The sequence below is a fragment of the Gouania willdenowi genome, chromosome 12, assembly GCF_900634775.1.
Source record: "Gouania willdenowi chromosome 12, fGouWil2.1, whole genome shotgun sequence".
NCBI lineage: Eukaryota > Metazoa > Chordata > Actinopteri > Blenniiformes > Gobiesocidae > Gouania > Gouania willdenowi.
Window position 1 is genome coordinate 5496349 of NC_041055.1, and position 23570 is coordinate 5519918.

A 23570-nucleotide genomic window follows, 5' to 3' on the forward strand; every position below is an offset into this window, starting at 1 on the left:
CCATCAGAGTCGTCAGTTTGGTCCTAGAGTTCATTTGACCCTGCTCTGGGACTTCTGGGGGGATATAGAAATCCCTGGGACTTCTAGTGTTAAGGTTCACCCCCAGGCCCCCCAGGCCGAAAAGAGCACCCCTGGCGCCCTGGATGGGACGAGGCCACCGGGCTGAGCTAGGCTTGGTGTTAAGGTTCACCCCCAGGGACCAGGCCCCCCAGGCTGGTCTCAGTGGTAGCAAAGAGCACCCCTGGCGCCCTGGATGGGACTAGGCCGCCGGGCTGAGCTAGGCTTGGGGTTAAGGTTCACCCCCAGGGACCAGGCACCCCAGGCCCCCCAGGCCGAAAAGAGCACCCCTGGCGCCCTGGATGGGACGAGGCCACTGGGCTGAGCTAGGCTTGGTGTTAAGGTTCACCCCCAGGGACCAGGCACCCCAGGCCCCCCAGGCCAAAAAGAGCATTTACAAATGAATAGATGCAAATTGTAGCCATCAGAGTCGTCAGTTTGGTCCTAGAGTTCATTTGACCCTGCTCTGGGACTTCTGGGGGGATATAGAAATCCCTGGGACTTCTAGTGTTAAGGGTTAAAAAAGTGGATTTAGCATGATATGTCCCCTTTAAAACATGTAAAAAGCCATTCAACCATTTAGAATGTAACTGTGGAGCGAGCCTTCACAAACTATGTTTCAAATTTAATGACGGGTCAGAAATCGTAGCCACGTTACGTAACCGAGTCATCATTTGCATAAACCCAATCCTGCTGCTGCAGCACACCAAACTTCCATGTTCTCCAGCGGGTACAAACCGGCCCCTAGCCAAAAACAAACCACATATTCGGACTCAGGGGAATAAAATGCGTCCGCTGGTGCCACAATTTCCATGAAATTAGGATTTTTTTTACACCGCAATTTAGTTTATCACATCTAGTGGGAGGGATACACATATTCGGACTTGGGCGGAGCAGACCTTTCCGCTTGTTTGGCCTGATCTGAGCACTTCTGGAAGCATTATCGACGCTGGAGCAGCTTTCACACTGCTCTCTCCCATAGACACAGTACATAAAGGCGGCACCCTCCCATGCGTGGGCGTGTTTCCAGCAGCCTTTAACTGACACGCCCCCAGTTTTTCTATGATTTTGACACCTAATTTTATATACCGAGTGATTTTTTTCATCATTCAATTTTGGCTCAGTGGTTCATAACTCGTTTCTGTGGTGTGAAGAACTCATAACACAGATTTATCTTTACTTTACACAAACTTTAAGGACCTGGGTCCTGGACTCACTGTGAAGGGTCAGGACTCAAACGATCTGGATTAAAGACTTCCAGACTTCCAGGAAAAAGTTAGGACTCAAATGATCAAGGTTGATGACCTGGGTCGTAGACTCCTTGGAAACATTCATTACTGAAACAATCTGGATTAAGGATCTGAGTCGTGGACTCACCATAAAGAGTCGGAAAACTAACGATATGGGTTAAGGACCGGGTCATGGACTCACCATAAAGAGTCAGGACTCAAACAATCTGGCTTAAAAACCCAGGTTATGGACTCAACATGAAGAGTCAAGACTCAAACAATCTGGATTAAGGATCTGAGTTGTAGACTCACCATAAAAAGTCAGAACTCAAATTATCTGAGTTAAGGACCCGGGTCATGGACTCACCGTAGAGAGTAAGGATTCAACACGGTAAAAAGTCAGAACGCAAATAATCTGGACTAAGGACCCAGGTTGTTGACTCACGTTAAAAAGTCAGGACTCAAATTATCTGGATTAAGAACCGGGTCGTGGACTCACTGTAAAGCAAGGGTGCACAATACGTCAATCGCAATCTAACGGTTGATCGCAGAAGCATTTTGTGTCAATCGCGCACGTGGGCTGCAATACATCATAAATGAAGGAGAACGGCACAGTCACGTTTACCAGAAATGAAACCCAACAATCCACCTTTTTACCCCAGTTTGAGGGGGCGCTAGTGCACCAATCTGTTCATTTACAACCTCTAATAATAAGTAGAAGAAGACCCTCCTCCAGCCCAAATCCAGGGAGAGGGTGAGATACGGACCCTTCCGGACGAAGCAGGTCAGCCCTGAGTCCCCTCGGTGAGGAGGGGGGACCGCCGAGTAACGAGCGTTGTGTGTTCACAGCTGTACTTCTCCTCGTGTACAACTCTGATGTATGGGCTTGCTGGATTTCCAAAATGGCGCTTAGCGCCTCCGCTACAAACAAATGGGAAAAGTAAAGATATCTTTCATTGAAGATGATATTAATAAAAACCCAACAGACCCAGTTCAAGTCAGGAGCTTGACACAAAGTGCAGGTGGATGACGGTCACCCAGAACTTAAAACAAACTATGACCCAATCTTGGAGGTGGAAAACAGCTGTGCTACTAATACTGTTAATATTGAACAGTAATAAATATGACTGATAGATCAATGATTAACCTCTATATTATGAAATACATCTTGGTGCAAAACTGCTGATGCTGCATTGCCAGGTTAGGTGTAGTGTGTGAAAGAGATGCAGTTGTTGCTGGTAAAGGTAGATATATGTGGTCATAGGTTGACACTACATGACGAGCAAAAATAGGGAAATTAAAATCGCAATAATCTTTACTGGCAAATTTCAATCATTGTAGGATCAGAATAAATCATAACCGTAATATAAATTAAATCTAAATTGGAAAAATAATCAAAAGATTTCCCAGAATTCCTTGAAGGCTTTGGTCACATGATACTCAACGAGAAACAGGGGAGGGATTTCAGCTACAAAAGAGAACTTTTGTTGTAAAAGTAAGATCAAATCCATTGAATCAGAGGTTTTAAAAATGGGTACAAAACTGATAGATGTAAACATAGGCTCACTTTTATAGTACACATTGGTTTAAATCCATCAAATCTAATTTATAACATCACTTTTGTAGTAAAGATGGATTCAAACACGATAAAATCCAATGTTTATGATCACTTTTTTGTAAAGATGAATTTGAATGCCTTGATTCTAATTTTTTGTTCACTTATTACAGTAAACATAGCTTCAAACACCCTCGTTATTTTTTTTATAATAAGTAGAGACACTATTGTGAACATAGGTTCAGCCCCGGACCTGCAAAACCAGCCAGGCTGGATGTGTCTTTAAACTGAGAATCAGTGAAACACCTTCATTTCCTGGATTAAACAACAACATTCTCTCTCAGCTCTTGGCTCCACCCCCTCAGATCTGCAATTTGTCTGTGGTTGTAACCAGGAAGTGATGACTCATGCTGTAAAGTAGCTTTGCACTCAGACACTCAGACTGGTTTTCAGGGAGAGGCAGTTACACTGGGACTTGTGAAATGGAGCAGGAAGGAGCTGATCTGTACGGAGAGACCTTCTCCTGTTCCATCTGTCTGAACCTCCTGAAGGAGCCGGTGACCGTTCCCTGTGGACACAGCTACTGCAGGATGTGTATCAGCAGCTTCTGGGATGGAGAGGCTGTGAAGAACAGCTACAGTTGCCCTCAGTGCAGAGAGGCGTTTACACCGAGGCCTGTCCTGGGGAAAAGCACCGTGTTGGCAGAAGTAGTGGAGAAGATAAATAAGAGCAGACGTCACGATGCTCCTGCTGTTGAAAGCTACGCTACAGCTGAAGACGTGGCCTGTGATTCCTGCACTGGAAGGAAACTGAAGGCCTACAAGTCCTGTTTGGTGTGTCTGGCCTCTTTTTGTAAGAAACATCTTCAGCCTCATCATGAATCTGCTGCATTCAAGAGACACAAGCTGGTGGATCCATCTGAGAAGCTGCAGGAGAAGATCTGCTCTCGTCATGATGAGGTGATGAAGATCATCTGCCGCACTGATCAGCAGTTTATCTGTTTTCTCTGCTCCATGGATGAACATAAAGGCCACGACACGGTTTCAGCTGCAGCAGAAAGAACTGAGAAGCAGAGAGAGCTGCAGGAGAGTCGAGCTGACATCCAGAAGAACATCCAGGACAGAGAGGAAGATGTGGAGCTGCTGAAACAGCAGGTGAAGACCATCAACGTCTCTGCTGATCAGACAGTGGAGCACAACGAGCAGATGTTCACTGAGCTGATCCGTCTCCTCCAGGACAAAAGGTCTGAGCTGAAGAAGGAGGTCCGATCCAAGCAGCAGACTGAAGTGAGTGCAGTCCGAGCTCTTCAGGAGAAGCTGGAGCAGGAGATCAGTGAGCTGAAGAAGAGAGACGCTGAGCTGCAGCAGCTCTCCCACACTGAGGATCACATCCAGTTTGTCCTCAGCTACAGCTCCCTGTCAGCGCTCAGTGTGTCCACACACTCCTCCATCATCACAGGTCCTGAGAACTGCTTTGAGGAGGTGACAGCAGCTGTGTCAGAGCTCAGAGAACATCTCCACAAAGTCCTGATGGAGGACTGGACCAAAGTCTGTCACACTGTGGAGAGAGTGGATGTTTTACAACCAGAGCCGACGAGCAGAGCTGGATTCTTAAAGTATTCACAGGAAATCACTCTGGATCCAAACACAGCTTTCATTAAGCTCAGTTTATCAGAAGGAAACAGAAAAGTAACAGTAATGAGAGAAAATCAGGATCATCCTCCTCATCCAGACAGATTCACTAAATATTATCAGGTTCTGAGCAGAGAGAGTGTGACTGGACGTTGTTACTGGGAGGTGGAGTGGAGAGGGGGAGGAGTTGATGTAGCTGTTTCATACAAGAGTATCAGCAGAGCAGTGTTTGAAAGTAGACTTGGTTTTAATAACAAATCATGGTCTTTAAACTGTACTACAAACAAATACACATTGTATCACAACATCACCATCACTACAGTCCCAGGTCCTCATTCCTCCAGGATAGGAGTGTACGTGGATCACACAGCAGGTATTCTGAGCTTCTACAGCGTCTGTGACACAATGACTCTCCTCCACAGAGTGAACACCACCTTCACTGAGCCGCTCCACCTCGGACTCTGGTTTTGTAATTATGGAGATACTGCTGAACTCTGTAAACTTTAACACACACACACGCACACACGCACGCACGCACGCACGCACGCACGCACACACACACACACACACACACACAATATATTTGTGTATGGTTTCTGCTTTTATTCTGTAAATGTATTTGTCATAAAATATGGTTTTTAGGTTTCACATGTAAAAAATAGTTGGCTCCTTTTTTTTTTTTGTCGCTCCCCCTGAGAATAAAATCAATTGTAACCAATAAAGTGAATAAAGTCACTTGTTGTTGTTATTGTCCTTTTACACCTTAAACGATAGGATTTTAAACTGTTTTATTATATACAGTATATAGGTTATTATACACACACACATACTGTATAAATGGAGATAGCAGTGCTAATTCAAATATAATATTGAATTATGACAATTATAATTGTAATTGAAAAACATCTGTTGCTGAGGTAATTGTAAATGAATTGTAATTGAGTTCAGATATTTGATTTGTAATTGGTAGTTTACAAATAATAATAACTTCTGATCCTATAGAATATTCTGGCCTCTGGTGGTGAAATAACTGATGCATCCTTGGGTCCATTTATTTTTATGTAATCATTATGGTCTGGGATGATGTCATCAGGATCATTTAAATTAAGTTTTGATAAACTTAATTTAAATTAACCTAAACAATAAACCTGCTCAGATTCAGTAAACCATTGATCCCTGAGGGGAAATTGGATGAATGTGACATTAATGCTGTTCTGATACATTTTTATATGACGTAAATAATTAAAAAGTAGCAGTCAGAATAATCAATGTCATTAAAATTTAAATCTACCTTTTAATTGTATCTTACTTCATTTTTGACATACATTTCTGTTTAATTTTTTAATTATTTCATTTATTAGTATTTATTGTGTATTATTTATTTATTTATTTTTTTAAATATTAATATTTCTAAAAAAAAAAATTGATATCGAGTTTGAAATTCTAGTATCGTGACATCCCTAGATGATAGATGTTTGTTTTTTTTTTGTGTGTGTTTTACAACTGATTTCAGACATGGATCAAAACTGACCCGTTATCATAAGAGATGCTAACAGAGAGAGAAACACAAGAGGAAGGTTAGGTTTTATGGGGTTATTTACAAAAGGCTCATTAATTGTAATTAAACATGGATAATTGAAGACGTAATTGTAAATGAAAAGAATGCATTTGACCCCAACCCTGCTCAAAACACACAAGACAACAACAAAAACACATGAAATGAAAGAATATAGAAAATGACATTAAAAACACACAAAACCACAATAAACACAAAATATTAAAACACACATGTGGACCATGTGAGGGGCCCTCAGGAGCTCTAGTCACCTATGAGCTCCATCTAAAACCTGATTTATTTTCTAGGATTCAAACTCACAAATATAAATACATATGACAGATAAACACTGCTGTACATGCTAAAGTTTTAGCATTAAAATACCATCTTTATATGTTTATTTTCACTGAAGCATTATAAGAAATGTTTCAAGTGTTGCAGATACTGTATGGTGTATGGACTGTGGTATGTTATATACAGTAGGCTATAATATAATAAGATATATTTTAAAAGTACAACGTGGATTCACGCAAAATATGGCATAATTGTTACATTGCACGATTAGTTAAAATTTGTTTGTTAGAAGCTAGTAAAATAGGAAGATGATTATTTTCTATGAAATGCAATGATAATGGAACTGCATAATTTATAAATGTTGCATGTTGAATCCTAAACATTTCCTATGTTTTTAAGTTAGCCTACTGCTAGCCTTCCTCATTATATTACCCTGGAATTAAAGTGAAACCGTGAACATTTAGTATTTTTTTAAAAAGTGATTTTCAAGCTGGCAGCCCTTCATACTATACAGTAACTATGAAGTAGCTCATAGTTTCAGAAAGATTGGTGACCCCTGCTGTAAAAAGTCAGTACTATCAAACAAACCGGGTTAAGGACCAAGGTCGTGGACTCACCATGAAGAGTCGTGACTCAAGCAATCTGCTTTAAGGACCTGGGTTGTAGACTCCCCTTAAAGAGTCAGGACTCAAATGATCTGGATTAAGGACCTGGGTCGTGGACTCACAATAAAGAGTTAGGACTCAAACAATCTGGGTTAAAGTCCGTGCAAAGCAAATTCAGCCATTTTCTTCTAAACACATTAAAAAGGTCATAAATGTATTCCTTAAAGGGGACATATCATGGTTTTAAATCATTTCTTTTTAGATATAAATCATACAGTTGTGGTCTACATAAAGCAGAACTGCAATGCTTGGGTCTGAATTCCTAATTATTATAGCTCCACCCCTTTTCTACCCATTTCTGATGTGCATCTGAGAGCAACTCGTTTTGATGCGGTCTCTTTAAATGCAAATGAGACACTCCATACCCCGCCCCCTCTTCAGGTAACACTTGGTTCAAATCCACCCTGCTCGGCCATTTTTGTAGTTTGATAGAAGAGATACGGCTATGTAGCGGCGCATAAACTTTTTATTCAGAGGTTATTTACAAAATGTCAACAACAGAAGACTTGTCCATCCAGCCTTACATGTTTGAGCCAGAATCTGACCCAGCGGAGCGAGATGAAAATGAAGATGATGAACCTGCAGAACCCTAACAAGTGAGCTAACACAAGCACCGAGCTAACACTAGCGCCAAGCTAATGTCACAAAATGCATTTTAATACAGTCTTTTCAAAGACAAAAATGGCAAAATGAAATGACTAATGAAAACTTTAGACTTGATTAAATCACGTAGGCCATATCATCAAGGATCTAAAATGAGCACACAGCGCTAACATATGAAGACGGTGCAACTGCTAATGCTAACAAAACAATGACAGGGACGTTTCATCATCACACTTTTTAGCGTTATTTACAGCTTACCAAAGTGCTCTGTTCATCGTCTCCAAAGATAGAAGGAATTGAACCCTCAATCAGACAAAGTCTTTCCACACATCCTTCTTTATACTGGTGGAGGTTGCTGAAGCAGTCATCCTTGAAGTGCTTCACGCACACAAAAATGACCTTACCCACAGATGTGGGTACATTTCCATAAAAAATAAAACTCAACCAGGCACTTCGAAAAGGTTCTGATGCTGGGAGACTGTGTAATGAAGCGTGTGGGTTACTACATCCAACAACCGAACATTTTGATTTCTCCTCTCGTAACTTCAGCATCCTTGAGCTTGGACTACAAAATCGCAGCGAGAAATAAAAATGGCGGATTGCTCGAAGTGTTGGACCTGGAGTTGATGTACTAATTTGGCAGTTCTGCTGCAAATACTGTGATGTAATAGTTCAAAAAACATAATAGAGAATAAAAAAATCGAAACAGATTGAAAAATATGACCAAAACAGAATATAAAGATATCTACGGAGCACCTGAAGAGACTAATTTGATTTTTTCTGTACTTCTAAGCACTCTAAATATACAACAAAATGCATTTAAGGGCTAAAAAAGTGGATTTAGCATGATATGTCCCCTTTAAAACATGTAAAAAGCCATTCAACCATTTAGAATGTAACTGTGGAGCGAGGCTTCACAAACTATGTTTCAAATTTAATGGCGGGTCAGAAATCGTAGCCATGTTACGTAACCGAGTCATCATTTGCATAAACCCAATCCTGCTGCTGCAGCACACCAAACTTCCGCATTCTCCAGCGGGTACAAACCGGCCCCTAGCCAAAAACAAACCACATATTCGGACTCAGGGGAATAAAATGCGTCCGCTGGTGCCACAATTTCTATGAAATAAGGATTTTTTTTACACCGCAATTTAGTTTATCACTTCTAGTGGGAGGGATGCACATATTCGGAATTGGGAGGAGCAGACCTTTCCGCTTGTTTGGCCTGATCTGAGCACTTCTGGAAGCATTATCGATGCTGGAGCCGCTTTCACACTGCTCTCTCCCATAGACCCAGTACATGGAGGCGGCACCCTGTTTCCAGCAGCCTTTAACTGACACGCCCCCAGTTTTTCTATGATTTTGACACCTAATTTTATATACCGAGTGATTTTTTTCATCTTTCAATTTTGGCTCAGTGGTTAATAACTCGTTTCTGTGGTGTGAAGAACTCATAACACAAATTTATCTTTACTTTACACAGACTTTAAAAACCTGGGTCCTTGACTCACTGTGAAGGGTCAGGACTCAAACGATCTGGAATAAAGACTTCCAGACTTCCAGGAAAAAGTTAGGACTCAAATGATCAAGGTTGATGACCTGGGTCGTAGACTCCTTGGAAACATTCATTACTGAAACAATCTGGATTAAGGATCTGAGTCGTGGACTCACCATAAAGAGTCGGAAAACTAACGATATGGGTTATGGTCCGGGTCATGGACTCACCATAAAGAGTCAGGACTCAAACAATCTGGCTTAAAAACCCAGGTTATGGACTCAACATGAAGAGTCAAGACTCAAACAATCTGGATTAAGGATCTGAGTTGTAGACTCACCATAAAAAGTCAGAACTCAAATTATCTGAGTTAAGGACCCGGGTCATGGACTCACCGTAGAGAGTAAGGATTCAACATAAAGAGTCAAGACTCAAGCAATCTGGATTAAGGATCTGAGTTGTAGACTCACGTTAAAGAGTCAGGACTCAAATTATCTGGATTAAGAACCGGGTCGTGGACTCACTGTAAAGCAAGGGTGCACAATACGTCAATCGCAATCTAACGGTTGATCGCAGAAGCATTTTGTGTCGATCGCGCACGTGGACTGTAATACATCATAAATGAAGGAGAACGGCACAGTCACGTTTATCAGACATTAAACCCAACAATCCAGCTTTTCACCCCAGTTTGAGGGGGCGCTAGTGCACCGATCTGTTCATTTACAACCTCTAATAATAAGTAGAAGAAGACCCTCCTCCAGCCCAAATCCAGGGAGAGGGTGAGATACGGACCCTACCGGACGAAGCAGGTCAGCCCTGAGTCCCCTCGGTGAGGAGGGGGGACCGCCGAGTAACCAGCGTTGTGTGTTCACAGCTGGACTTCTCCTCGTGTACAACTCTGGTGTATGGGCTCACCGGATTTTCAAAATGGCGCTTAGCACCTCCGCTACAAACACCCAGAACTTAAAACAACTATGACCCCATCTTGGAGGTGGAAAACAGCTGTGCTACTAATACTGTTAATATTGAACAGTAATAAATATGACTGATAGATCAATGATTAACCTCTAAATTATGAAATACATCTTGGTGCAAAACTGCTGATGCTGCATTGCCAGGTTGGGTGTAGTGTGTGAAAGAGATGCAGTTGTTGCTGGTAAAGGTAGATATATGTGGTCATAGGTTGACACTACATGAAGAGCAAAAATAGGGAAATTAAAATCGCAATAATCTTTACTGGCAAATTTCAATCATTGTAGGATCAGAATAAATCATAACCGTGATATAAATCAAATCTAAATTGGAAAACAAATCAAAAGATTTCCCAGAATTCCTTGAAGGCTTTGGTCACATGATACTCAACGAGAAACAGGGGAGGGATTTCAGCTACAAAAGAGAACTTTTGTTGTAAAAGTAAGTTCAAATCCATTGAATCAGATGTTTTAAAAATGGGTACAAAACTGATTGATGTAAACATAGGTTCACTTTTATAGTACACATTGGTTTAAATCCATCAAAACTAATTTATAACATCACTTTTGGAGTAAAGATGGATTCAAACACTATAAAATCCAATGTTTATGATCACTTTTTTGTAAAGATGAATTTGAATGCCTTGATTCTAATTTTATTGTTCACTTATTACAGTAAACATGGCTTCAAACACCCTCGTTTTTTTTTTTATAATAAGTAGAGACACTATTGTGAACATAGGTTCAGCCCTGGACCTGCAAAACCAGCCAGGCTGGATGTGTCTTTAAACTGAGAATCAGTGAAACACCTTCATTTCCTGGATTAAACAACAACATTCTCTCTCAGCTCTTGGCTCCACCCCCTCAGATCTGCACTTTGTCTGTGAGTGTAACCAGGAAGTGCTGACTCATGCTGTAAAGTAGCTTTGCACTCAGACGCTCAGACTGGTTTTCAGGGAGAGGCAGTTACACTGGGACTTGTGAAATGGCGCAGGAAGGAGCTGATCTGTACGGAGAGACCTTCTCCTGTTCCATCTGTCTGAACCTCCTGAAGGAGCCGGTGACCGTTCCCTGTGGACACAGCTACTGCAGGACGTGTATCAGCAGCTTCTGGGATGGAGAGGCTGTGAAGAACAGCTACAGTTGCCCTCAGTGCAGAGAGGCGTTTACACCGAGGCCTGTGCTGGGGAAAAACACCATGATGGCAGAAGTAGTGGAGAAGATAAATAAGAGCAGATGTCACGATGCTCCTGTTGTTGAAAGCTACGCTACAGCTGAAGACGTGGCCTGTGATTTCTGCACTGGAAGGAAACTGAAGGCCTACAAGTCCTGTTTGGTGTGTCTGGCCTCTTATTGTAAGAAACATCTTCAGCCTCATCATGAATTTGCTGCATTCAAGAGACACAAGCTGGTGGATCCATCTGAGAAGCTGCAGGAGAAGATCTGCTCTCGTCATGATGAGGTGATGAAGATCTTCTGCCGCACTGATCAGCAGTGTATCTGTTTTCTCTGCTCCATGGATGAACATAAAGGCCACGACACGGTTTCAGCTGCAGCAGAAAGAACTGAGAAGCAGAGAGAGCTGCAGGAGAGTCGAGCTGACATCCAGAAGAACATCCAGGACAGAGAGGAAGATGTGGAGCTGCTGAAACAGCAGGTGAAGACCATCAACGTCTCTGCTGATCAGACAGTGGAGCACAACGAGCAGATGTTCACTGAGCTGATCCGTCTCCTCCAGGACAGAAGGTCTGAGCTGAAGAAGGAGGTCCGATCCAAGCAGCAGACTGAAGTGAGTGCAGTCCGAGCTCTTCAGGAGAAGCTGGAGCAGGAGATCAGTGAGCTGAAGAAGAGAGACGCTGAGCTGCAGCAGCTCTCCCACACTGAGGATCACATCCAGTTTGTCCTCAGCTACAGCTCCCTGTCAGCGCTCAGTGTGTCCACACACTCCTCCATCATCACAGGTCCTGAGAACTGCTTTGAGGAGGTGACAGCAGCTGTGTCAGAGCTCAGAGAACATCTCCACAAAGTCCTGATGGAGGACTGGACCAAAGTCTGTCACACTGTGGAGAGAGTGGATGTTTTACAACCAGAGCTGACGAGCAGAGCTGGATTCTTAAAGTATTCACAGGAAATCACTCTGGATCCAAACACAGCTTTCATTAAGCTCAGTTTATCAGAAGGAAACAGAAAAGTAACATTAATGAGAGGAAATCAGGGTCATCCTCCTCATCCAGACAGATTCACTTATCATTGTCAGGTCCTGAGCAGAGAGAGTGTGACTGGACGTTGTTACTGGGAGGTGGAGTGGAGAGGGGGAGAAGTTTATGTAGCTGTTTCATACAAGAGTATCAGCAGAGCAGGGAGAGGGTATGAATGTGGACTTGGTCTTAATAACAAATCATGGTCTTTAATGTGTACTACAAACAAATACACATTTTATCACAACAACATCATCACTACAGTCCCAGGTCCTCATTCCTCCAGGATAGGAGTGTACGTGGATCACACAGCAGGTATTCTGAGCTTCTACAGCGTCTGTGACACAATGACTCTCCTCCACAGAGTGAACACCACCTTCACTGAGCCGCTACACCTCGGACTCTGGGTTTGGGATGTTGGAGATACTGCTGAACTCTGTAAACTTTAAAACACACACACACACACACGCGCACGCACGCACGCACTTAAAGGGAATGCGTTTTTTTTTTTAGTGGTTTCTGCTTTTATTCTGTAAATGTATTTGTCATAAAATATGGTTTTTAGGTTTCACATGTAAAAAATAGTTGGTTCTTTTTTTTTTTTTTTTTTTGTCGCTCCCCCTGAGAATAAAATCAACTGTAACCAATAAAGTTAATGAAGTCACTTGTTGTTATTGTCCTTTTACACCTTGAATGATAGGATTTTAAACTGTTTTATTATATACAGTATATAGGTTATTATACACACACATACTGTATAAATGGAGCAGTGCTAATTCAAATATAATATTAAATTATGACACTTATAATTGTAATTGAAAAACATCTGTTGCTGTTGTAATTGTAACTGAACTGTAATTGAGTTCAGCAAATTTAAATGTAATTGGTAATTTACAAATAATAACTTCTGATACTATAAAATATTCTGGCCTCTGGTGGTGAAATAACTGATGCCTCCTTGGGTCCATTTATTGTTGTGTAATCATTATGGTCTGGGACAGGGATCTACAACCTTTACTCTCAAAGGAGCCATTTTGCCTCATCTCACCTGGATTAAAGTCGTCCTGGAGCCGGAAAAAAAACCTTCTCAATGAAGACAATACAGTGAATGAAATTCTATACAGTTAAAATGACATAGAATAATGTTTGATTTCATGATTTGATTTATATTGATCATGTAAATGGCAACTTAAAAACAGATTAAAATAAAATGAAATAAATTAACATCAAGAAATAACAACTAAACCGTATCTTGCATCTTCAAATTCTTACACATCTCAGTTTACATGAACACAATGTTATATAAAGAAGATATTTTTTAGTTAATGTATTTAAAGGGCTACAAAAAGTAACTTGAAGTTTGATAACACATGATCATGTGATCAACACATGCTAATTTCTCATTTCTTGCTACACATAAAACATGCATATTTAACCTGTACATTGGTGGTTAAATGAATCTGTCCCCACACAATTAAAATCTCTATTTTCTTCCAGAATAGTGTTTTTGTTGGTTTAGTTATTTTACCAGAGATTTAAAACTTAAGGTTAGTCACAGGAAAGTTGATGGTCTGTAGATTTTGCAGGAGGTGAAGTAGGAATGTGCTGAGTCACTGCACAATGTGATTTATTTTTAGGTTAACAAATTGTTATATCTTGATTTTATTTGTCATTAATCAATAATAGCTTCTGTAGGAAAATAACAACTCTTTATTTCAATAGTTTTTTTTTTTAAAGCTACAGGGAGCCATTGCAAAAGAGTCAAAGAGCCACATGAGGCTCCAGAGCCGCAGGTTGCAGACCCCTGGTCTGGGATGATGTCATCAGGATCATTTAAATGAAGTTTTGATCATTTTAATTTAAATTAACCTCAACAATAAACCTGCTCAGATTCAGTAAACCATTGATCCCTGAGGGGAAATTGGATGAATGTGACATTAATGCTGTTCTGATACATTTTTATATGACATAAATAATTAAAGAGGAGCAGTCAGAATAATCAATGTCATTACAACTTAAATCTACCTTTTAATTGTATCTTACTTTATTTTTGACATACATTTGTTTAATTTTGTTATTTTTTTTTACTTATCAGTATTTATTTTGTTTTTTGTTTTTTTTTTGAAAAAAATGTTTAAAAAAAAGAAATTTAAAAAAAATTAAGTGAAAAATATGGAATTTGGAAAAAAATGAAACTGATTTTTTTAGGGCCCTCATCATAACACTGAGTCAGCTAGTGCTGCTGCTGGGAGGCGTATACACAACCAGTTTTAGTCAAACATGAGAAGGGACAACTTGATAAATGTTGTTATACTTTCTCAAAAAAGTGTAATAGTTTTTGTTGTTTACAAGTGTTGTTAAATGTTGCACTACATTACACTTAATTTAAAAATACTTTGTAAACTGTTCATAGTTTGTATTCTCATCTTTATTAAAGGAAATTATGCTTCTACATTTTTGACTTTTTTTTGCCCCGTGGTATCAAAAATGGTATCGAGTATAGAGGTGTTTTTTTTTCCTGAGAATTGATATCGAGTTTGAAATTCTAGTATCGTGACAACCCTAGATGATAGATGTTTGTTTTTTGTGTGTGTGTATTTTAAAACTGATTTCAGACATGGATCAAAACTGACCCGTTATCATAAGAGATGCAAACAGAGAGAAAAACACAAGAAGAAGGTTAAGTTTTACAGGGTTATTTATGAAAGGCTCATTAATTGTAATTAAACATGGATAATTGAAGACGTAATTGTAATTGAAAAGAATGCATTTGACCCCAACCCTGCTCAAAACCATACCTGTCAAGAATCCCGTTTTGGCCGGGAAACTCGTATTTTACCCCTATTTCCCGCCATCTTCCCTTATTATTATTTTCCCGTAAATATCCCGTATTTTAATGTAATAATAAATAAAAGATGCCTTACTAAACTGAACGGCGTCACAAGCCTCGCGAGAACTGCCGCCTGAAACGGCCCTGCTTGGTGGCAGTTCTCGCGAGATTTGTGCTGACAGCGGCAAAAAACCCGTAAACAACTGCAACAGAGATGATGAATGAAGACGTTCCGGCAAAAAAAACTAAGAACTGGTGTAAATACGTTGTAAAATGAGACACAGAGTTTATCTTCCTAAAGAACAGCAGCATGGGACACAGTTACACGTTCTGTAAGATTAATAACTGAGATTTCAGCGTCTACCACGGGGGAAAGAAAAGACGTAAGTGAGCGTGAAAAATCAGCCAATCACAAGCGCCACAAATATACACTGCTTTAAAAAGTGTTCAATGTTGTAAAGTCTGCAACAAATGTGTGTAAATAAGTCATTAGTGAAAACCAGAGAACCACATGAGAAATTAAAAGAAAAAAATATGTAATGAAAATAAAATGTTCATGTCTAACTTAAAGACAAACAATGTGAAATTAACAGTAATTATTCATTGTGTTGACTTGTATATAAACTGTAAGTATATTAAATAAACACATGTGCTTCATATACACATTTATATTTTTATTTAGGCTGTTTTATTATTTAGGAATTAGAGCTGGGTGATATATCGAGATTCAAGATGTACTGAGTTTTCTATTTTGGCATAATAGAAAACTATAATATTTCATATATCAAATATAGATATATTAGCTAATTATGTATCAAAATACTAGTTTTAGGAGTCGCTGCTTTTACTTCTCAGAACAACATATAAAGCTCAGTTAGATGATTAATGACTGCACATATTGATCAGCTGTTTGTTATTAAATGTCCCTGTGTAGCATTTTGCATCAGCAAATTTAACCCAGAATTGTCTTTCTGGTCAGACTTTATTTGATAAAATTATCTAGATTTATATCGTATATCACCATTTTGAGAAAAAACATTGAGATATGAGTTTTGGTTCATATCACCAGCTCTAGTAGGAATGTTCACAGCATTTCAATGTTAATCAAGGACGACCTACCAGATTCTAATCACATCATTGTATTTAGTAAGTGGTTGACAAGTGGCTATTTTAGATTTATTGTACACTTATCTTAAAATATAAGGGATACTGGAGCTTGGCTGGGCGGGTGGGACGGTTCGTAGTGGGCGCCAGAACATTTCCCTTATTTTCAAATTCAAAACTTGACAGGTATGCTAAAAACACACACGACAACAACAAAAACACATGAAATGAAAGAATATAGAAAATGACATTAAAAACACACAAGACAACAAACAAACACAAAATGAGAGAAACACACATGTGGACCATGTGAGGGGCCCTCAGGAGCTCTAGTCACCTATGAGCTCCATCTAAAACCTGATTTACTTTCTAGGATTCAAACTCAAATATAAATACATATGACAGATAAACACTGCTGCACATGATAAAGTTTTAGCATTAAATTACCATCTTTAAATGTTTATTTTCACTGAAACATTACAAGAAATGTTTCAAGTGTTGCAGATACTGTATGGTGTATGGACTGTGGTATGTTATATACAGTAGGCTATAATATAATAAGATATATTTTAAAAGTACAAGGTGGATTTACGCAAAATATGGCATAATTGTTACATTGCACGATTAGTTAAAAGTTTTTTGTTAGAAGCTAGTAAAATAGGAAGATGATCATTTTCTATGAAATGCAATGATAATGGAACTGCATAAATTAGAAATGTTGCATGTTGAATCCTAAACATTTCCTATGTTTTTAAGTTAGCCTACTGCTAGCCTTCCTCATTATATTACCCTGGAATTAAAGTGAAATCGTGAACATTTAGTATTTTGTAAAAAGTGATTTTCAAGCTGGAAGCCCTTCATACTATACAGTAACTATGAAGTAGCTCATAGTTTCAGAAAGATTGGTGACCCCTGCTGTAAAAAGTCAGTACTATCAAACAATCCGGGTTAAGGACCAAGGTCGTGGACTCACCATGAAGAGTCGTGACTCAAGCAATCTGCTTTAAGGACCTGGGTTGTAGACTCCCCTTAAAGAGTCAGGACTCAAATGATCTGGATTAAGGACCTGGGTCGTGGACTCACAATAAAGAGTTAGGACTCAAACAATCTGGGTTAAAGTCCGTGTAAAGCAAATTCAGCCATTTTCTTCTAAACACATTAAAAAGGTCATAAATGTATTCCTTAAAGGGGACATATCATGGTTTTAAATCATTTCTTTTTAGATATAAATCATACAGTTGTGGTCTATATAAAGCAGAACTGCAATGCTTGGGTCTGAATTCCTCATTATTATAGCTCCACCCCTTTTCTACCCCTCTTCTGATGTGCTTCCGAGAGCAACTCGTTTTGATGCGGTCTCTTTAAATGCAAATAAGACACTCCATACCCCGCCCCCTCTTCAGGTGACACTCGGTTCAACTCCACCCTGCTCAGCCATTTTTGTAGTTTGATAGAAGAGATACGGCTATGTAGCGGCGCATAAACTTTTTATTCACAGGTTATTTACAAAATGTCAACAACAGAATACTTGTCCACCCAGCCTTACATGTTTGAGCCAGAGTCGGACCCGGCGGAGCGAGATGAAAATGAAGATGATGAACCTGCAGAACCCTAACAAGTGAGCTAACACAAGCACCGAGCTAACGCTAGCGCCAAGCTAACGTCACGAAATGCATTTTAATACAGTCTTTTCAAAGACAAAAACGGCAAAATGAAATTACTAATAAAAACTTTAGACTTAAATTAAATCACGTAGGCCACATCATCAAGGATCTAAAACGAGCACACAGCGCTAACATATGAAGACGGTGCAACTGCTAATGCTAACAAAACAATGACAGGAACGTCTTATCATCACACTTTTTCGCGTTATTTACAGCTTACCGAAGTGCTCTGTTCATCGTCTCCAAAGATAGAAGGAATTGAACCCTCAATCAGACAAAGTCTTTCGGCAAATCCTTCTTTATACTGGTGGAGGTTGCTGAAGCAGTCATCCTTGAAGTGCTTCGCACACACAAAAATGACCTTACCCACAGATGTGGGTACATTTCTGTGAAAAATAAAACTCAACCAGGCACTTTGAAAAGGTTCTGATGCTGGGAGACAGTGTAATGAAGCGTGTGGGTTACTACATCCAACAACCGAACATTTTGATTTCTCCTCTCGTAACTTCAGCATCCTTGAGCTTGGACTACAAAATCGCAGCGAGAAATAAAAATGGCGGATTGCTCGAAGTGTTGGGCCTGGAGTTGATGTACTAATTTGGCAGTTCCGCTGCAAATACTGTGATGTAATAGTTAAAAAAACGTAATAGAGAATAGAAAAATCGAAACAGATTGAAAAATATGACCAAAACAGAATATAAAGATATCTACGGAGCACCTGGAGAGACTAATTTGATTTTTTTCTGTACTTCTAAGCACTCTAAATATACAACAAAATGCATTTAAGGGCTAAAAAAGTGGATTTAGCATGATATGTCCCCTTTAAAACATGTAAAAAGCCATTCAACCATTTAGAATGTAACTGTGGAGCGAGGCTTCATAAACTATGTTTCAAATTTAATGGCGGGTCAGAAATCGTAGCCACGTTACGTAACCGAGTCATCATTTGCATAAACCCGATCCTGCTGCTGCAGCACACCAAACTTCCGCGTTCTCCAGCGGGTGCAAACCGGCCCCTAGCCAAAAACAAACCACATATTCGGACTCAGGGGAATAAAATGCGTCCGCTGGTGCCACAATTTCCATGAAATTAGGATTTTTTTTACACCGCAATTTAGTTTATCACTTCTAGTGGGAGGGGTGCACATATTCGGACTTGGGCGGAGCAGACCTTTCCGCTTGTTTGGCCTGATCTGAGCACTTCTGGAAGCACTATCGACGCTGGAGCCGCTCGTGTGAAGAACTCGTAACACAAATTTATCTCTACTTTACACAGACTTTAAGGACCTGGGTCCTGGACTCACTGTGAAGGGTCAGGACTCAAACGATCTGGATTAAAGACTTCCAGACTTCCAGGAAAAAGTTAGGACTCAAATGATCAAGGTTAATGACCTGGGTCGTAGACTCCTTGGAAACATTCATTACTGAAACAATCTGGATTAAGGATCTGAGTCGTGGACTCACCATAAAGAGTCGGAAAACTAACGATATGGGTTAAGGACCGGGTCATGGACTCACCATAAAGAGTCAAGACTCAAACAATCTGGATTAAGGATCTGAGTTGTAGATTTACCATAAAAAGTAAGAACTCAAATTATCTGAGTTAAGGACCCGGGTCATGGACTCACCGTAGAGAGTAAGAATCCAAATAATCTGGACTAAGGACCCAGATTGTGGACTAACATTAAAGAGTCAGGACTCAAATTATCTGGATAAAGAACCGGGTCGTGGACTCACTGTAAAGCAGAGGTGCACTTTAAGTCGATCGCAATCTATCGGTCGATCGCGGAGACATTTTGTGTCGATCGCGCACGTGGGCTGCAAGACATCATAAATGAAGGAGAACGGCACAGTCACATTTATCAGAAATGAAACCTAACAAACCAGCTTTTGACCCCAGTTTGAGGGGGCGCTAGTGCACCAATCTGTTCATTTACAACCTCTAATAATAAGTAGAAGAAGACCCTCCTCCAGCCCAAATCAGGGGAGAGGGTGAGACCCGGACCCTTCCGGATATTATTAAAAACCCAACAGACCGATACACTCACCGTTGAATCAGGTTAACTGTCTCAGTTCAAGTCAGGAGCTTGACACAAAGTGCAGGTGGATGACGGTCACCCAGAACTTAAAACAACTATGACCCCATCATGGAGGTAGAAAACAGCTGTGCTACTAATACTGTTAATATTGAACAGTAATAAATATGACTGATAGATCAATGATTAACCTGTAGATTATGAAATACATCTTGGTGCAAAACTGCTGATGCTGCATTGCCAGGTTGGGTGTAGTGTGTGAAAGAGATGCAGTTGTAGCTGGTAAAGGTGAATATGTGGTCATAGGTTAACACTACATGAAGAGCAAAAATAGGGAAATTAAAATGGCAATAATCATTACTGGCAAATTTCAATCATTGTAGAATCAGAATAAATCATAACCGTAATATTAATCAAATCTAAATTGGAAAAATAATCAAAAATTTCCCAGAATTCCTTGAAGGCTTTGGTCACATGATACTCAACGAGCGCCAGGGGAGGAATTTCAGCTACAAAAGAGAACTGGAGCAAAGAAGTTACCTAGTAAATATTTTATATGGAATTAGCTCTATTGTGCATAATTGATTTTTTTTTATGTACTTCTTCAAATCCCTCAAATCCGTTTTCAATCAATTTTGTAGCAAAACTGGACTTAAACCTTTTAAATCATATTATTAAATTCTCTTTTGCAGTAAACATAGGTTCAGAACCATCAAATTAAAAGTTTATCACCATTTTTTTCATAAACATAAGTTTAAACCCATTGAATCAGATGTTTCTGATAATTTTTGTGTTTTAAATAAACATGGATTTAATACCCTAAAATCTGATTTTGATCATCATTTTAATGTAAAAAAGGGCTACAAAACTGATTGATGTAAACATAGATTCACTTTTATAGTACACATTGGTTTAAATTCCTGAAATCTGATTTATAACATCAGTCTGGTAACAAAGATGGGTTCAAACACCTTAAAATCCAATGTTTATTGTTTGCTTTTTGAAGTAAACATGGCTTTAAACACCCTAGTTATTTTTTTATAATAAGAAAAGACACTATTGTGAACATAGGTGCGGCCCTGGACCTGCAAAACCAGCCAGGCTGGATGTGTCTTTAAACTGAGTATCAGTGAAACCAATTCATTTCCTGGATTAAACAACAACATTCTCTCTCAGCTCTTGGCTCCACCCCCTCAGATCTGCACTTTGTCTGTGGGTGTAACCAAGAAGTGATGACTCATGCTATAAAGTGGCTTTGCACTGGTTTTCAGGGAGAGGCAGTTACACTGGGACTTGTGAAATGGCGCAGGAAGGAGCTGATCTGTACGGAGAGACCTTCTCCTGTTCCATCTGTCTGAACCTCCTGAAGGAGCCGGTGACCGTTCCCTGTGGACACAGCTACTGCAGGACGTGTATCAGCAGCTTCTGGGATGGAGAGGCTGTGAAGAACAGCTACAGTTGCCCTCAGTGCAGAGAGGCGTTTACACCGAGGCCTGTCCTGGTGAAAAACACCATGATGGCAGAAGTAGTGGAGAACATAAATAAGAGCAGACGTCACGATGCTCCTGCTGTTGAAAGCTACGCTACAGCTGAAGACGTGGCCTGTGATTTCTGCACTGGAAGGAAACTGAAGGCCTACAAGTCCTGTTTGGTGTGTCTGGCCTCTTTTTGTAAGAAACATCTTCAGCCTCATCATGATTCTGCTGCATTCAAGAGACACAAGCTGGTGGATCCATCTGAGAAGCTGCAGGAGAAGATCTGCTCTCGTCATGATGAGGTGATGAAGATCTTCTGCCGCACTGATCAGCAGTGTATCTGTTTTCTCTGCTCCATGGACGAACATAAAGGCCACGACACGGTTTCAGCTGCAGCAGAAAGCACTGAGAAGCAGAGAGAGCTGCAGGAGAGTCGAGCTGACATCCAGAAGAACATCCAGGACAGAGAGAAAGATGTGGAGCTGCTGAAACAGCAGGTGAAGACCATCAACGTCTCTGCTGAACAGACAGTGGAGCACAACGAGCAGATGTTCACTGAGCTGATCCGTCTCCTCCAGGACAGAAGGTCTGAGCTGAAGAAGGAGGTCCGATCCAAGCAGCAGACTGAAGTGAGTGCAGTCCGAGCAATTCAGGAGAAGCTGGAGCAGGAGATCAGTGAGCTGAAGAAGAGAGACGCTGAGCTGCAGCAGCTCTCCCACACTGAGGATCACATCCAGTTTGTCCTCAGCTACAGCTCCCTGTCAGCGCTCAGTGTGTCCACACACTCCTCCATCATCACAGGTCCTGAGAACTGCTTTGAGGAGGTGACAGCAGCTGTGTCAGAGCTCAGAGAACATCTCCACAAAGTCCTGATGGAGGACTGGACCAAAGTCTGTCACACTGTGGAGAGAGTGGATGTTTTACATCCAGAGCTGACGAGCAGAGCTGGATTCTTAAAGTATTCACAGGAAATCACTCTGGATCCAAACACAGCTTTCATTAAGCTCAGTTTATCAGAAGGAAACAGAAAAGTAACATTAATGAAAAGAAATCAGGATCATCCTCCTCATCCAGACAGATTCACTAATTATTATCAGGTCCTGAGCCGAGAGAGTGTGACTGGACGTTGTTACTGGGAGGTGGAGTGGAGAGGGAGAGGGGGAGGAGTTTATGTAGCTGTTTCATACAAGAGTATCAGCAGAGCAGGGTTTGGAATTGGATGTGGATTTGGTCTTAATAACAAATCATGGTCTTTAAAGTGTACTACAAACAATTACACATTTAATCACAACAGCCTCATCACTACAGTCCCAGGTCCTCATTCCTCCAGGATAGGAGTGTACGTGGATCACACAGCAGGTATTCTGAGCTTCTACAGCGTCTGTGACACAATGACTCTCCTCCACAGAGTGAACACCACCTTCACTGAGCCGCTCCACCTCGGACTCAGTGTTTGGTGTGATGGTGATACTGCTGAACTCTGTAAACTTTAACACACACACACACACACACACACACACTTAAAGGGAATATGTTTTTTTAGTGGTTTCTGCTTTTATTCTGTAAATGTATTTGTCATAAAATATGGTTTTTAGGTTTCACATGTAAAAAATAGTTGGTTCCTTTTTTTTTTTTTGTCGTTTCCCCTGAGAATAAAATCAATTGTAACCAATAAAGTGAATGAAGTCACTTGTTGTTGTTATTGTCCTTTTACACCTTGAATGATAGGATTTTAAACTGTTTTAATATATACAGTATATAGGTTATTATACACACACACATACTGTATAAATGGAGATAGCAGTGCTAATTCAAATATAATATTAAATTGTGGCAATTATAATTGTAATTGAAAAACATCTGTTGCTGATGTAATTGTAATTGAATTGTAATTGAGTTCAGATAATTGAATTGTAATTGGTAGTTTACAAATAATAAAAACTTCTGATACTATAAAATATTCTGGCCTCTGGTGGTGAAATAACTGATGCATCCTTGGGTCCATTTATTTTTGTGTAATCATTATGGTCTGGGATGATATCATCAGGATCATTTAAATGAAGTTTTGATAAACTTAATTTAAATAAACCTAAACAATAAACCTGCTCAGATTCAGTAAACCATTGATCCCTGAGGGGAAATTGGATGAATGTGACATTAATGCTGTTCTCATACATTTTTATATGACATCAATAATTAAAAAGGAGC

At 40.1% G+C, this 23570-nt stretch overlaps 3 protein-coding genes across 3 annotated transcripts; all 3 read left to right on the top strand.

The window, feature by feature from the left end:
- The first annotated feature begins 3282 nt into the window (after window positions 1-3282).
- On the top strand, window positions 3283-5093 carry LOC114473625 (tripartite motif-containing protein 16-like). Its single transcript, XM_028463375.1, has one exon. The coding sequence runs from the start codon at window positions 3324-3326 to the stop codon at window positions 4977-4979; it is 1656 nt and encodes a 551-aa protein (XP_028319176.1). The 5' UTR covers window positions 3283-3323; the 3' UTR covers window positions 4980-5093.
- Window positions 5094-10948: 5855 nt separating this feature from the next.
- Window positions 10949-22883, top strand: LOC114473569 (tripartite motif-containing protein 16-like). The gene is made up of 2 exons (XM_028463285.1): window positions 10949-11017; window positions 21165-22883. The coding sequence occupies exon 2, from the start codon at window positions 21188-21190 to the stop codon at window positions 22853-22855; it is 1668 nt and encodes a 555-aa protein (XP_028319086.1). The 5' UTR covers window positions 10949-11017; window positions 21165-21187; the 3' UTR covers window positions 22856-22883.
- LOC114473570 (tripartite motif-containing protein 16-like) lies at window positions 10968-12714 on the top strand. The gene has a single exon (XM_028463286.1). It carries the CDS (start codon window positions 11041-11043, stop codon window positions 12700-12702), a length of 1662 nt encoding a protein of 553 aa, XP_028319087.1. The 5' UTR covers window positions 10968-11040; the 3' UTR covers window positions 12703-12714.
- Window positions 22884-23570: the final 687 nt, after the last annotated feature.

Coding starts and splice junctions, on each gene's coding strand:
- LOC114473625 (XM_028463375.1), top strand. CDS start 3,324: ATGGAGCAGGAAGGAGCTGATCTGTACGGAGAGACCTTCTCCTGTTCC.
- LOC114473569 (XM_028463285.1), top strand. CDS start 21,188: ATGGCGCAGGAAGGAGCTGATCTGTACGGAGAGACCTTCTCCTGTTCC.
- LOC114473570 (XM_028463286.1), top strand. CDS start 11,041: ATGGCGCAGGAAGGAGCTGATCTGTACGGAGAGACCTTCTCCTGTTCC.